Source organism: Rattus norvegicus, chromosome 14 (assembly GCF_036323735.1).
Source record: "Rattus norvegicus strain BN/NHsdMcwi chromosome 14, GRCr8, whole genome shotgun sequence".
Taxonomy (NCBI): Eukaryota; Metazoa; Chordata; class Mammalia; order Rodentia; family Muridae; genus Rattus; species Rattus norvegicus.
Genome location: NC_086032.1, coordinates 76,553,925 through 76,569,272, shown reverse-complemented (window position 1 = coordinate 76,569,272; position 15,348 = coordinate 76,553,925). Strand labels below are relative to the sequence as shown.

The following is a 15,348-nucleotide window of genomic DNA, read 5'->3' as shown; positions in this document are numbered from 1 at the left end:
CATCAGACTTTTCCAGCAGTACTACCAATGCCAGCCCCCAAAGAGCTACATTCTCCTTAAGGTCAATGCTTAACCAGTATGAATCTGAGGCCGTTTGCCCTGTGCCAGATCAGCACCTTCAGCCTCTCTGCATGGCTGCCTGAGAGTCTAAAAGTGTTCAAAGACATCCGGTTAGCATATAAATTAGTCTCAGATTCTGCAGCCTTCGACCAGGATATCCAAATGCTTTTGACAGACATGTAGTTAGGCCGATGGATAGATGATTCACAAAGACAGATGATAGATGTGGTTACTGGAAACAAACAAACAAAAAGACACAGGCCTGGGCAATCACCAAAAATCTGGCAAGAGGGCAAAATCCTGGGAAAGGGACATCGCAATAAATCTTCAGTCCAAACTGAGTGCATGCCTTTAATCCCAGCACTTGGGAGGCAGAGGCAGGCAGATCTCTGAGTTAGAGGCCAGCCTGGTCTACAAAGAGAGTTCCAAGATAACCAGGGCTGCACAGAGAAATTCTGTCTCAACAAAACAAAACATGACTTCAGTCCATGTTGGACATTACACAGTTTAGACTATGAACTAACCATTCAGTCATCTAGTCTTCTGCCAGAGACTAATACACCATGCACCTTTACACTGACTTAGACTCTCAATTAGCCAATAATTTCTGGCCCACTACTTGTTTTTGTAAATAAAGTTTTATTGGCACACAGTCTTACTTATTTGTTTACATATTGTCCCTAGTGACTTTCTCGCCATAAAGGCAAAGTTGAAGAGTTGCAAAAATAATTATATGGCCTTGCTAACCCATATATGTGGACATTTACAAAAAATGCGTGTTAATCCCTATAGCATGTCACCCTAGGAGAACAGAAAGATGGGTCACTAGGTAACTAGACCTGGCTCTGAGTGTCATCTGTGAACACAACAGAGTCAATGTCTGAATTCTTTCACAGGGAAAACTCACACTTGATAGTAATTTCACTGGGAGAGAGAGGTCTAGGAAACATGTTTTACAACCACCAAAATTACCTTGCAAGATGTAAAACAAAAGAAGAGAATGTCTTTTAGAAGCCTTATATTTATCTTTTTATCTGACCAGAACACATTTTCTGTAAATGCTTGCTTTGTGTTGGGTCTAGTTCTAGTTGGAGGCATGGCAGAAGCAGTAAGATCAGAGAATCCGTGTCTTTGTGGAGCTTAAATTTTAAAACAGGAAGAAAGACCAGAAGCAAGGGTATACTTATTATCTTGGGTGGTTTCAAATACTACAAGTACTACAAGGGGAAATAATTTGAGTGAAGAACTAGAGAGGTTTAGAGGGATGCTGTCCCCTATGAGCAGGTCAGGGAAGGTGTTGCTGAGGAAGACACAGTTGAGAAGCAACAGCAGGTAATCATGGTGATAGCGCAGGCTACTTGAAAAAGAGCCTTTGAGCCCCAAACAACAGAAACTGCAAAGGCCCTGTGGTTCCAGCAAGTGCCATGTCTGAAGGACAGCACCAAGGGTCAAATGGATGAAGAAGCATAAAGGGAACACCTTGTGTTGAGAACAGTGCTTGGTAGGAACCGGACTCCTCAGCTGAGTGGTCGCACACATCTATGTGGAGTCTATGTGTGGTGTACAGGCTGCTGGGCTTTGGTGCACCTAAATCCATCAAACATCCCTTTGGTCTTTGACTGGAGGAGAAACTGTTGGGATCAGGGTGGAAACAGAGTAGCTGGTTAGAAAATGGTTCCAGGGGCCGGGCTACAGACAGAACTGGGGAAGGCATTGTTGGCAGCCATCATGGTCATCAATTATGTCCCACTGAAGCCTTCCATGCCTCACACAGTAGGTTCAATGGCTAATGGCAGTGACAAGGTCCTGCAGGGTCATGTACAGTCTAATGTGTCACACTGCTCTCCCGGGCCTGTGGGATCCCTCAGAGGTAGAGCATCAAGTGGCTCTCACACGCCCTGCTCTGCTCACACCACCTACCATGAAGTGACCTCAGACCCTCTGTGGACACATGAAGTCATATGGGTGCTCTCTCCAAAGGAGCACACAGTCAGATTCTGGGAATCCCTGAAAGCAGGGTGGATGTGTTTGTTTAGGGTAATGGCATTGGGGGAGAGTTTAGAAAGATGGCCACCCCCCTGGAACCTAGACGTTTTAGCCTCCCCCAACTTCAGTTTCTTCTATCAAATGAGGTTTGCTGAGGCTCCTGAAGATGGAGTATGAAGGGACAGAAAGGACAGTCCCTCACATTGGGCAGCTCAAGGGTGTGTGTTTGTGTGTGTGTGTGTGTGTGTGTGTGTGTGTGTGTGTGTGTGTGTGTGTGTGAGAGAGAGAGAGAGAGAGACAGAGAGACAGAGAGACAGAGAGACAGAGAGACACAGACAGAGACAGACAGAGACAGACAGAGACCGAGACAGAGAGAGATTATAGTCATTGTCTGCATTCCAGGCTTCCAAAAATTAAAAAATGAAATAAAATAAAACAAAGAAGTTTTAAAAACCTCTTAAGGTTGAGTCTGGATGACAGTCGTGGCCAGGGTCAGCTAGTATGTGGACTGGTCAAGCAGCAAGACACTGACTACCCCTTGGTAAGCAATTGAAGCATGGATTCCCTCTCAGCCTTGTCACCTGGACTACAAGCCCCTGACCCATCACTGAAGCTGGTGACAAGGGATCAGGAGTCAGTGCAGAGCTTGAGATCGCTGTCCACCCTGAGTGGTGGACAACTCAACTCTTCTCTCACAGCACCCCCTGGTGGCCACATCTGTCATTCTCTCTGAACATCTTTGCCCTAGTCGTTCTTTCCCTGGACTGCCTTTGCCTTCACAAGATCCCTGTGCCTCAGCCTCCTGCCATGGTCCTATCTGCACAAGGCTCCCTCCCTTGGAGAGTCAGCTGTGTTCCCAGACCCTTTGATGGCCTCAGTGCCCCTCTACTGCTACCACAGGGCAAAACAGGATACCAGGGGCCTTGGGACCTGAGCGGGGTGTCTCCACTATGTTTCCATCTCCCAGCTAGTTCAGGTGAGGTCTCACTCTGATCCACTGACGCTAATCCACAGAGAAGCTGGGAGTCCCACTACAAGCCTGCTGTTTCCAGCACTGGGGAGGTCTGACCTGGAAAGACATCCTGAATGAGCTTGGCCCTCAGTCTAGCTCCTCTTTGGGGCTCACAACTTGGTCAGTGTATGCCTTCCACAGATGGCCCAGCTCTCAGCTCTACTTCCCCATCTCTACCACCCTAACTATACCCCAACAGTGAGCCTAGTCTCCTCAGAACTCCCTAAATAGACTGGATCCTTCCACAAACCTAAGCTCATGGCTGCATTCAAGCCACCTCTCCTGCCTTGGAATGTCTCATGGGTCTGTTGCTGCTCCTGGTGTTGGGGACCTCCAAGACCTGGCAATGGGTCTATTCATCTTTTTACCCTGGCATCTGGGCACACAATGGTGCTAAGGTAAAAGTCCCATAAAGCAACACAAGTTATTTGACAAACACAAACATCGGGCCTTTGGGCAGAACAAGAAAATGGGTTGTGTGAACCAAGAAGCTTCCTGGTAGAAATGTGGGGGTGCTGCTCTGAGTAACAATGAAAGTAGCATTCATATCTCTGGTGGATCGTGCTTTAACAGCGCACTGTTCCTTCCAATGGGGTCAAGGACAGAGTGTAGGTGGCAGCGAGTCCCAGGCTGTAGCATACTCAAAGTTTGCCTTGGGGTAGCTGTAAGGGTGGAAGAATAGCTACTCCTGTGTTATGGACTCTCAGCGTCTCCTTCCGTGCTCACCCCCCGTCCCTCCCCGGCCATGCCAAGTGCCCCAGGCTTTAAGAACCTGGCACTGGCAGCCAGTGACTGGGTTCAAAAGGTCATAGGCTGGATTCAGACAGACCTAGGTCTGGACCTCAGCACTGCCTTTTCCAAGCTGACCCTGAGCAAGTTGCTGTTTCATTGTGATGGAATGAAGGGAAGTAACATCAATGGATTAAATTCCGTTCCTCCATCACCAAATTCCCATCTTGAAGTCTCAACCCCCTGCATCTCCCCTCCTGAAGCTGCTGTATCTCCCTAGTGCAAGGTCGCACTCCTCAGTTGCAGATCTGAGCCAGGTTTCTCTTCCTTGCTGTCTTTTCTGTTTTCAGTTTGTGTGGGGTTTCTTGGGTCTCACTGTTTGTTTTCTCAGTGTTGGGGGCTGAACCTAGGGCCTCACCTGTGTTGGGCAAGTAAGCGTTCGATCACCAAGCCTTGATCCCAGCCTCCTCTGCTTTCTACCTCTTCTCCCAACCCACCTCCTCATTCCCCTTGGGGTCTGACAAGTCACAAAAGCCTTCACTATTACCAGAATATTGACATCCCTGTGTAGGCCTTGTGTGTTTTGGTTCTCCAGCTTCTGCCTCTGCCTCTGCCTCTGCCCCTGCCCTTGCCCCTGCCCCTGCCCCTGCCCCTGCTTCTGCCCCTGCCCTTGCCTCTGCCCCTGCCCTTGCCCCTGCCCCTGCCCTTGCCCCTGCCCCTGGCCCTGCCCCTGCTTCTGCCTTTCCCTCTGCCCCTGCCTCTCCCTCTGCCTCTCCCTCATCGGAAATGCTTCCACCCATACAGGACCCAGCTCAAGGGTCACCTCCTCCCGATTGTCTTCCTGATTCCCAGCATCCTGCGTGTGATGAGGACTCAGTATATATTTGTTGAATGAATGACTGCTCTTTCCTGTGGTTCATGGGTCACACTACTCCAGGTTCTAATCTCACATAGATCTGAGTTTCACAAAGGCCCCACCCTCTTGGGCGAATGCCCTGATGAACCTTCCAGATGAGCCAAGAGTCCATATCCCAAGTTGTTTTTCTCAGAGATGAATTCAGGTAAGTCAGAGTCTCATCTTGAAATGACAGAGTCAAAAGACCCAGGGAGCTGCAGACAGCTGGAAGTTATTTTCTCCAGCAGCCTTTGGGATCAGAACCGAGTTTTGAGATAACTTGGACAGCTTCTCAAATGTCAGGAGTAACTCAAGTTTTACAACCAGATTTGCCTTGGCGCTGATGGAGCCTGCATCCCTGGGTTACCCGTATCCTTTTGGAGACCCACCAATCTTGGCTCCCCTACATTTGACACAGAAGAATGACGGCACTCAAAGCAATGCCCAAAAAGGTACCAGAGACACCAACAGCCTGGCTTCTATTGGCTCAGGCTGCCCCCAACATGCCTGCCCAGTACTCCAACCAGCTGAAGCTCGCAGCCTTTTCTCAGGTTTCTCTAATTTGGCAGCCTCCCGGGCCCCACCCTCCCTCCACCTGCAAGCCTACAGTCAGCATCAGCCTCTGCCCCCCCCCCCCATTCTGCCAGGAGCTGGCAAAAAAACCCTGGCCTCTGGCAGACCTTCTCCTGCTACCAGCAGAGAGCCTGGAATTGATCTCAGGCTGAAACAGGAACCAAGGGTGAGTCATAGAAGGTGGCTCTGAATGTGGATAAAATTTAAATTAAAAAGGACAAGTCAAAACATAGGAGTCTGTGTGCTCCAAGCTCCTAAAATCCTTGCAAGCACAGCACGGTCTGTACTGAAGGATATCTCAGTTCTGTGACAACACACACACACACACACACACACACACACACACACACACACACACACACACACATATACACACACATTTCTACTGTCACTGTTTTTGCTGGTCACCCCATGTGGGCGCAGCGCCCTCTGGCGGGCATACAGCGCGGACACTCACCGGCGTGGGCGCGTTCACCACGGAGAGGTTGTACCCATAGAGGAAGGAGGACCCGAAGGCTCCCACAAGCGCGGCCACGATGAGCGAGCAGGACCAGTTCTGGGAAGGGAGAAGAAGGAGTCAGAATGGGATGCCTCTGAACTGGAAGGCAGTCCAGAGGGAAATTCAGGCGGGAAAAGAAGCAGATGGGTGTAAGGTGGATGCGGCGAGGCAGAGTTCCCGCCCTGAAGCCCCACGGTGCAGCTCTCTTCCTGCAAGGCAGTCTGAGGGGCTCCACCCCCTACTCCCTTAGCAGGTCTTTGCTGGAGGTGGCCGCTGTCTGATCTAGTAGGAGCAAAAAGTTCTAGCAGCAGGGTTCTAAGTGCTTTCTTTGTTCTTCCCTGAATCCCTTGTCAGTCCAGTTCCATCCAGTGTCACAGAGGAGGTGTGCAGAGCTGTCCCTGGTGCTGCCTGAGGAGCAGTTTGGAGCTGAGCTGGTGCCCATTGCAGGACAAGTCTCCCTACCAGCACAGCTGAGGCTTCGCCTTGGTCGGAGATGGCGGATAGCCACACAGCTGCACGCTCGTGTGCATGTGCAGAGAGAGACGCAGGCAGGGCTCATGCTGAGAATATGAGCTCTGCATTCAGGTACTCCTGTCCCAGCCTTATCCAAGATGAGCACAGGCTGGACCTGGCCATGCTCACGTACACCTGGGACTTAGGTGAAGGAAGGCTGACCAGCTGGTGCCAGCTAGGGAACTGGAGAGCTGCCACAGGCCTGGGGTCTGGTGGAAGGAACCAGGGACTCTTGCAGCCACCACGTAACATATTTGTGTGCATGGGCATGTGTAGGTGTTAGGTTCTGTGTGCCCCACCCCCTACCCCTGTGCTAAGACAATGTCAGGTTTAGGGAACAAGATCAGGCACATTTTAGTTTGGGAAATTGCAGTGGCCCCTAACAACAACTGTATGCTCTGCCCTTAGTCTTGTCTTGCTAGACTCTAGCACCATAGAGTAGTGGGCATCTGAGCAGAGACTAGAAGTTTCTGGGGTTCAACTTGTCCATCTGTAAAATGGGCTTTTAATAACAGTACTGCTGCCTAAATATCATTGGGCTGCTAGACACAGCCAGTTCGAAAGAAAAGAAAGCAAGCAAGGAAGGAAGGAAGGAAGGAAGGAAGGAAGGAAGGAAGGAAAGAAGGAAGGAAAAAAGGAGGAGAGAGAGGGGAGAGGGAGAGAGAGATCCTCTTTTACTTCCTCTCTTTACTTCCCTCTGGTTCACCCTCTGGCAAGACAGACAATCTTAGCTCTCCCCACCCAAAGTCCTAGAGGCTCTCTCATTACCCGAGACCCATTGTCAAAGCCCCTACCTCTGAAAAGCCTCCCGAAAGCCACCCATGTGCCTCCCCTCATCTCTCATATTTATCTCTGATTCAACTCTGGATCCTAACCCTGTAGCTTCCACAGTATAAGCTTTGGCCAGTCACATGGCCACTCCTTGGCCAGCTTCCTCATCTTCACAATGGGAATCTACATCGTAAGGGGATTGCACAAGAAGAAGAGAGCCTGGCACTGGCACATGTCCTGTGTCAGGTTCCGGAGGGTGGGGCTTATCCTGAGGGCTGGGGCTATGCTGCGTGTCTCCTGAGTCTGGTGCCAAGCCTGCTGCTGAGGCAGCCCTGGGTAGGTGCTGGTGGCATGGTGGAAGATGAGGTGGGGTCGTCACTTCAGGAATAGGCATTGCCAAATGAAACAGCTCCGAAAGCACTAGTGGGAGTTTGAGTCGAACAGGATTCACTGAACAGATCTCTCTTAAAAAGTACTCCATCTCCATCATCTTTTCTCCTTTAAGTACCATCCAGGTCTGAGCTCAGAGAACATTTCCCCTGAACTGCCTGGCACCAGCTATATTGAGCCTCTTTTCTAGACCCTGCCTCCTCCCCCTGGCTCTCAAGTCTGAGCTTCTTAAGGGTGGACTACTCCCATCACATCTGGAAGTTTCCTGGTAGGCAAGGGAGAACGGCAAATGGAAGTCATCTCCTGCCTCAGCCGCTCTTCTGGGGGAAAGGGTGGCTCCCTGCTTCTCTGTGGCCTGTTGGTTCACTGTTCTTGTGTAGCCTGCCCCCACTTCTTCCGACTGGTTACACACACACACACACACACACACACACACACACACACACACACACACACACACGCTTCTTCCCACTGATCCCAGGGAAGAAAAACCTGTGACCGAAAGCATTACTGTTTGTGCCTGCCTTAGGAAAGAAAAGACGGCCAGCCCTGAGCAAGCGTGAGGCAGCTGTCCACCAGAACCTCATCCTCGGTGCTGTAACAGGACGCCAGGGGTGGTAGAGAGCGAAGGGCAACAGGAGGGAGTACAGAATTCAAACTCCAGCCTTCCTGCTCCCAAGTGTCAGGCTCCGTAGCTGCCAGACAGGCTGAGCGCTACCCCGCAGCAGCCACCCAGGCCTGCACTTCCCACAGGACAGAAGCCACTCTGCATTTACCTTTGTCCTCCTCGGCCGCCAGCCCCGGCGCCCCACAGGTGGCCCCACAGGCGGCTCCCCAGGGCCACTGGTGTCATGTATCAGGGAAGCTAGGGCAAGCTCCCTGGCATCCATGTTTTTTTTTTCTTCCTGGCTCCAGGACCCTGGACTTGCCAGGGCATCTCTGCAGTGAGGAGGCAGAGTCCACAGGAAGGAGGGCAGAGCAGGAAGTGTGGCTATGCGATCATGCCTGAACAGGAAGCCAGCAGCGTTGTTCCCCTGCTCCTAAGCAACTGGGGCAGCTGCTCTCCCCGCAGTCACACCCAAGGTTTCTTTGGTTTCATTTTGTTTTGTTTGCCCCCCCACCCCCACCCCCCCCACACACACACGCTCTCTAACAAGGCCAGAACTCTGGTTGGGGCAGCCAGCACGAACCCCAGAGAAACCTCCTAAGAGTTAAGGCCAAAGGTCACTCATTGGCTTTCTCCTTAGAAGCTGGGTAGGTTCCAGTGCTGACTCTTCCTCTTAACTGTGTCCACGGGCAAGTCTTGAGAGTGATCTGAGCTTGCATTCTGCCAGGGCAAAATGAAATATTGATCTCTCTCTAATTGTCCTGCAGAGTCAGTTCTGCTGCTCAAAGAGCAAACGGGCAGAGCGGCGCGCAGCAACGTCGGGTGGTCCCAGCGGTCCCAATAAAAACATAAAGAGGCAATGACCTTGTACACACCAGGATAGCCTGAGAATCAATTCACTCTGTGGCCAGTTTGCTCCAGGGTCAGTCAGAGAAGTGTCTTCAGTGAGCCACAGTCAGAACAGGCTGCATGAACTCTGTGCTCTGAGAGGCTGGGAGGGGACAGAAGTGGGCTTGATGGATGAAGAATGCGTAGGAGGTGAGGGGCAGGGTTCAAGTCCCCACACAAGACTCTGAGAAACTGTGTGTAGTAGAAAGGACACATGGAGATAAAGAATGTGAGAGGGGAAACTACTGGGGACATGATTGTCCCGTGCACCCGAAGGCATCCAGTCCCAGAGGAGACAGTGCTGTCTTGTGTAATGCAAGGAGACAATGCTGTCCGGGGGAACCAGGAACCACCCCAGGCAAGAGAAACCAGCCTTAGTTCTCAGCCAGGGATTCACAGAGCTCAGGTGATTGCTTAACCTGCTAGTCATCAGTCAGGGACACCTCCTGCAGGCACAGATAGCTGATGCTGGGGACAGACAAAAAGTCTATGTGACTGGGGCCTAAGGTTCAGGAGGGGTCAGCAGAAGAGAGTGGGGGACAGCCACACTCCTTCACACTAAGGACTTCACAGTCATGGGCTCCTTCCTCACCCACTAGCCAGCTTCCCTCTGTACTCCCCCCCACCCCCTGCAACAACAGTCCTCATCACCTATTAAAACCTTGTTTGAGATTGCATCAGGTGACCGCCACCCAACTTAAAACTTCCCCGGTTCCCACTGGACAAGCTCTAGGGCATCAGGATGCAGGTGGTCAATACGTACATGCAAGTGCAGCTGAGCGCTCTATCAGAGAGGGTGCCAAAGCCTGTGTCACCCCGATGGCTGTCGTGGGGAACCAACTGGCTTTCTACCCCACCCTTATCTTGCTTATTGTTGAGGACAGGATCCCTGAAGGTCCCTCTTCAAATGGGCTATCCCACTTAGGACCTCAGGGGGCTGCCTCCCCCCACACACAATGATAGTTGATAGTTAGTTACTATGGTTAACAACAGAAAAGAACCCTAGGAGGAAAAGATAGGGCTCAAATTTCTTGAAACCCCCGTCTCTTCTGGAAAAACACATGGATAGTCCTTGACTTGCTGGTTTCTCCACTTCTATTCTTTGCCAGGAACAGTTTGGCCAAGAGAACTAACTGAATGGGGAAATAGGTATCCATGTAGTGGTCATGGGGTTGTGGGGGAGGCGGCTACTTTGACTGTAAGCTAAGCAGGGAGGGGGGTCTTCTCAGCTGCTGAGTATTAGGTTTGAGCCAAGCAGACTTGGTGTTTTCACCATTTTGCAAACACTAGCAGGTCCCACAGTGCAGTGCAGGGACAGATCTGTGCTAGGGTCCCTGGGGCCTCCAGACTTCAGATTATACTAAATCCCAGGTGTGGGGCCACTTGCTGTCTCTCTGGCTCCTGCAACAGGTCTCTCAGTTGATTCTGATGCTATTCACTGATGCTACAAAGAGGCAAACAGCTTGTCTAAAATTGTAAGGCAACCTCCTCCAAGGAAATGACAGGGATAAGGAACATAGAGACCTCAGATATCAAAGGGCTAAGGCACCCCCCTCTCCCAGTGAAGGCACCTGAGGTGGCTTTTCTCTACAGTGATGCCCCCTATCCGTTAGATTCCTCATTTCCCCACAGTGTAACAAGACTCCCAATCCCTCCCCTTCCCAATTGCTTTAAAGCAGCCTCTCATGTCTTCCCCAGTGCCCTGATAGTTCCCTTGTTCCTCCCCTCTTCTTCTGGGCGCATGTCATGTCCTCTCTGGCATTAAATACATCTTATTGCCTGAAGGAATGATCTTTATCCGTCTACTCTATCCTATTGGGGGACCTTCTACTGAGGACGTCCTAGAAGCAGAAGCAGGTAGAGCAGGAATGGATTTCAGTTCGTGCCTATTGAAACTTCGAGTGTGTGTGTGTGTGTGTGTGTGTGTGTGTGTGTGTGTGTGTCTGCCTGTGTGTGTGTCTGTGCCTGAATGTGTCTGTGTGTGTGTGCCTGTGTGTGCGTGCTTACATATAGCATACATATAGGAGCATGGAGTCCAAGGGTTGATGTTAGATGGCTCCCCCTCATTTTCCACCCTATTTTTTGAGACAGGCTCTCTCAGGGAATGTGGAGCTCCCCAATTCCTCTAAGCTGGATGGGTTGTGGGATCCAGGAATCCAGCAGTTCCCACCCCCTGCCTCAGCACTAGAGAGCTCCGATGTGCACCCCCACCACCACCACTTCTGATGTTTACTCGGGTTCTATGCAGCAAATACTTTGCCAACTGAGCATTTGCCCCAGCTCCTTAATTTAAGGACAACTACCACATTGTTGTCATCATCAATGTCCCCTATTTGCCCCTTGGACTGGGGACCCTTACAGCAAGTCCAGGGAGCTACAGCATAGAGAGACTCTGATGACTGTCTCCCTGCAGAATCCACCTCAGACCTATGCATGGTCCACAGCTTCCCACACTGCTGTCCCCTCAGCCCCCTGATCTCTGCGGTTGTCACACCAGCCCCACTCCACTGGAGGAAGGAGCATGAATATCCTGGTTTCCAGAAGGCACAGGAAAGGGGGAAAGAAAAAAGAAGGCTAGCCATCTTCTTCCTCACCCGCTGGCTTTCTTTGTTTTCTGCTTGGTCCTTCTCACTGAGCTTCATGGTCTCCTGCTTCTGTTAAGAGCAAAAGAAAGGACGCATTAGCCACCTGCTGTCAGCGATGGGTAAGTCAGTGAAGCTGGCAATGCCAGAGGTTACTCCAGCTATCCAGGAGACTGAGATGACAAGGTCTAGGCCCGACTGGTCTACACAGTGAGTCAAGGTCGGTCTGGCTTGGCGAGAACTTGTTTCAAAATGAAACATTTCTGAAAAGGGGCTGGGGATGTAACTCAGTGGTAGAACACTTGCCTAGGATGCAGGAAGTCCTGGGTTCAAGCAACAATATTCTACACAGAAAAAGAGAAAGTCACGGGAGGTACGCCAGAGGATGCCCTCAGGCAAGGACACCAGGATGAGATGGTGCAGTATCCTCACTTGACCCCAGATCCCCGGGGAGGTCTGGTCTCCTCCGGCACATCTCCATTTAGGAAATATGAGGCAGGGCAATGACTGGGTTTCCCACACCTGCCTCCTAGCTTACAGAATGCAGCTTGTTCCCTGCAGCAGCCTCACTCAGAAGGTCATGCTCACAAAGGCACACGCTGGAAACACAAGACTGCCTGTCTCCAGAGAGAAAAATGAAGCCAGTGGAAGTTGAGACAAAACATTAAGTCTTACCTGCCAAGTTAGTGTCATCAAAAAACAAACAAACAAACAAACAAACAAAACAGTAACCCTTGGGCTGGAGAGATGGCTCAGTGGTTAAGAGCGCTGACTGCTCTTCCTGAGGTCCTGAGTTCAAATCCCAGCAACCACATGGTGGCTCACAACCATCTGTAATGGGCTCTGATGCCCTCTTCTGGTGTGTCTGAAGACAGCTACAATGTACTTATATATAGTAAATAAATAATTTAAAAAAAAATGGTAACTTAAATCCCCCAGTGACAGAAGTGGCAAGTCTTGCCAGTGTTTTAGAGTTTTTGAAATGTTTTAAAGCTTCAGACCAATTTGTATGCTTTAGCCAAACTTGTCCGGGAATTTGCAGGCATTTGTAAAAATGTGTCCTGGGACAAGAAAAAAACTTGAGCACAGAGGTTTCAACCCAAGCTATTCATTGCAACATTTTCCATGTTAGGAAATGGTATTTGCAATAATGACTGTGTGGTGCATTGTGGGGTCTTGGCCTTGACTGGTTTCATTTTCACTGCCAGTTAAAGAAGCAGGGGGAAATCTCAGACAAGGCAGACAGAATCGGCCATGAAGAAGGGCTTTTATTAGGGGCGAGGAAACACGCACGCGCGCACACACGCACACCCACACACAGAGAGAGAGAGAGAGACAGAGACAGAGACAGAGAGACAGAGAGACAGGCAGAGACAGAGACAGAGACAGAGACAGAGAGAGAGGGAAGGAGGGAGGGAGGGAAGCACTCAAAAAGACCCTCTTCGAATCCAAGGGGGCATTCAGGAAGCCAAAGCCCATTCTCTCCTTGAATGTTACGGCTTTAAGGGTCTTCAAGTGATCTTTCTCCTCTAATTCAGGGTTGGTCAGTTTGAACAAAGAAAAGGAGGCTGATAGGCCCAACTTTTGAGTAAGCAAGTTCTGAGCCTGCCTTGAAACCATCAGAGCAGTACACAGGCGGGGATCCCTGCTGGCCAGAGGAAAAGTCCACCAGGCCTTAAGGCAGCAGTTCTCTACCTATGGGTTGAGAGGGTGGGGTGGGGGGTCAAACAGCTCTTTCACAGGAGTCACCTAAGACCATTGGAAAACACAGGTATTTTATTACAATTGAGAAGAGTAGCAACATTACAATTATGAAGTAGCAATAAAAATAATGTTATGGTTGAGGTTACCACAACAGGAGGAACTATTAAAGGGTCACAGATTTAGGAAGGTTGAAAATCTTAAGAGGTTTATATCTGGTCTGGAGTATGAGGAAGAAACTGGAAGAATGCCATGTTTAAAAAAAGCTGCTTGTGGCCTCTTTTTTCTGTCTATGGGGGATTTGTCTAACTACTAGTCCTACAAGAAAAGTTTATGTACGTCATAGTTCATCCATAATTGGAAGTGTGTGTGTGTGTGTGTGTGTGTGTGTGTGTGTGTATGTGTGTGTGTGATGTGGTGTATGTTGTATGTGTGTGTTGTATGTTATCAGTGTGTATTACATAGTGTGTGTATTATGTGTTATGCATGTTGTCTGTGCATGTGCATGGGTATGTCTGTGCACACACCTGTACACCGAGGCTAGAGGTCCATGTCAGGTGTTGTCCTCAATCGCCCACCTCATTTGCTGAGACAAGATCTCGCACAGAGTCTGAAGCTCACAGATCTGACTGGTCTGGTTGGCCAACAACTCTGGGGGTCCTCCTGTCTTTGCCTCCCCCCCTGGGCTCAGGATACCCCGATTTTTACCCCGGTGCTGAGGGTCCCAACTCTTCATACTTGCACATCAAGCACACAACTGATTGAGCACCTCCTCAGCCCATAGAAAGTCTAAGAGTCCTTTAAATGTTATCTCGGGGTGAAGCAATGGCTCGGTGGTTAAGATCATATACTCCTCTTGCAATGACTCATGTTCAGTTCCTAGAATTCACATGCGGTAGCTCACAACTGCCTTTACTTACAGCTCTAAGACATCCAGCGCCCTCTTCTGGCCTCTGTAGGAACCTGCACTCACAGACAAGTATTCACGTGCACACACATAGTCATAATTTAAAATAAAATCTTGTTTAAAAGCCTGTTATCTAAGAACATGGGGCAGAAAGACTCGGAGCAAATTTATATTTGACAAGTGAAGAAAAATATATAGGCAAATATGTCTTGTTTGACATTAAATGCGGATGTACTGATAATTAAGACTTTATGTGTTAAGCTTTGCGTGTACATAGACTAGGTCTGTGTTCTCTTATTCAAATCCAAATGTAGGACGTGTTCGTGGAGCACTCACTCGGCAAACACTAAGTGCCAATATCGTAGTTAGGAGGATAACTGCCTTCCCTCTGCAGTGACAGAGCTGGCGTTTGGGGAGAAGAGGAGTAGACTATGACCTTCAGACTGCTCACCAGTGCATGCGAGCTGAGGGGCTGGCCGGGCACAGGGTGCAGGCAGTAGAGACAGGGCTGAGCCAAGGACAATGCATGCAAGACTTCAGGGATGCATGGGGAGTGAAGATGGGGTTGAGAGGATGAGGAGTGGTAGATACATTCTCATGCATCAACAGATGGGTCAGAAACAGCGAAGCTGCAGTCACCCTAAGCCATGGCACTGTGACAATTTTCATCTTTTTTGTTTTGTTTTCCCATTTTTCTTCATTGAAAAAAAAAAACCTGTTAGCCTAATGACACACTTTAATTGCTTTGATTTTGTAATGAAATACATATTTTTAAAAAAAATTCTGAATTTCTGAGTAGCCAAAACTGAGTCACAGCCTGCATGTGCCACTTCCTAAGATAAAAACCATCACCCTGAGAACAGCGGGTCCTCACAGGAGGCTGCAGCCAGGGCTGGATTCAGGTCCAGAAGTCACCGTAGCTCCTTCACCAGGGGTCAGTGGGACACTGGAGGCCCTGTGCAGACGGTGGTCCTGCTATCACAGCCCACTCTTGGGCCTCTTTTCCCTGGAACTTTAGCAAGCTTTTGTGCAGCACCTTAAGCTCCCCTTCGCCTACAGAGAAGGAGGAGATGCTTGGTCTCACTCAGGCCCTCTGTTACCTGTTGCCTCCTCCTGGAAACGTGAGCTGTGTCTGCCTGGTACCTCAGAGCAAAACTGAATCATTCCTGGAGAGGCTAAGACACAGGGACAGCTCACCCCCAACCCCCACCTTTTTGTATGTGTGTGTGTGTGCT

At 49.9% G+C, this 15,348-nt stretch overlaps 1 protein-coding gene across 7 annotated transcripts in view; it reads right to left on the bottom strand.

Annotated features, from left to right (window-relative positions):
• Positions 1-15,348, bottom strand: part of Slc2a9 (solute carrier family 2 member 9) — a 133,629-nt gene that overhangs the window by 105,005 nt on the left and 13,276 nt on the right. For 4 of the 7 annotated variants that reach the window (XM_063273504.1, XM_039092336.2, XM_006251100.4 and 1 more), the window contains exons 2-3: positions 11,518-11,577; positions 5,713-5,811 (exon numbers count right to left, since the gene is read on the bottom strand). In XM_063273504.1, coding sequence (XP_063129574.1) covers positions 5,713-5,811; positions 11,518-11,577 — 159 coding nt within the window. Of the gene's footprint in view, positions 1-5,712; positions 5,812-8,204; positions 8,456-11,517; positions 11,578-15,348 lie in introns of those variants that run through there. The other 3 variants (XM_063273505.1, XM_006251102.5, NM_001191551.1) reach the window with 2 other exon arrangements.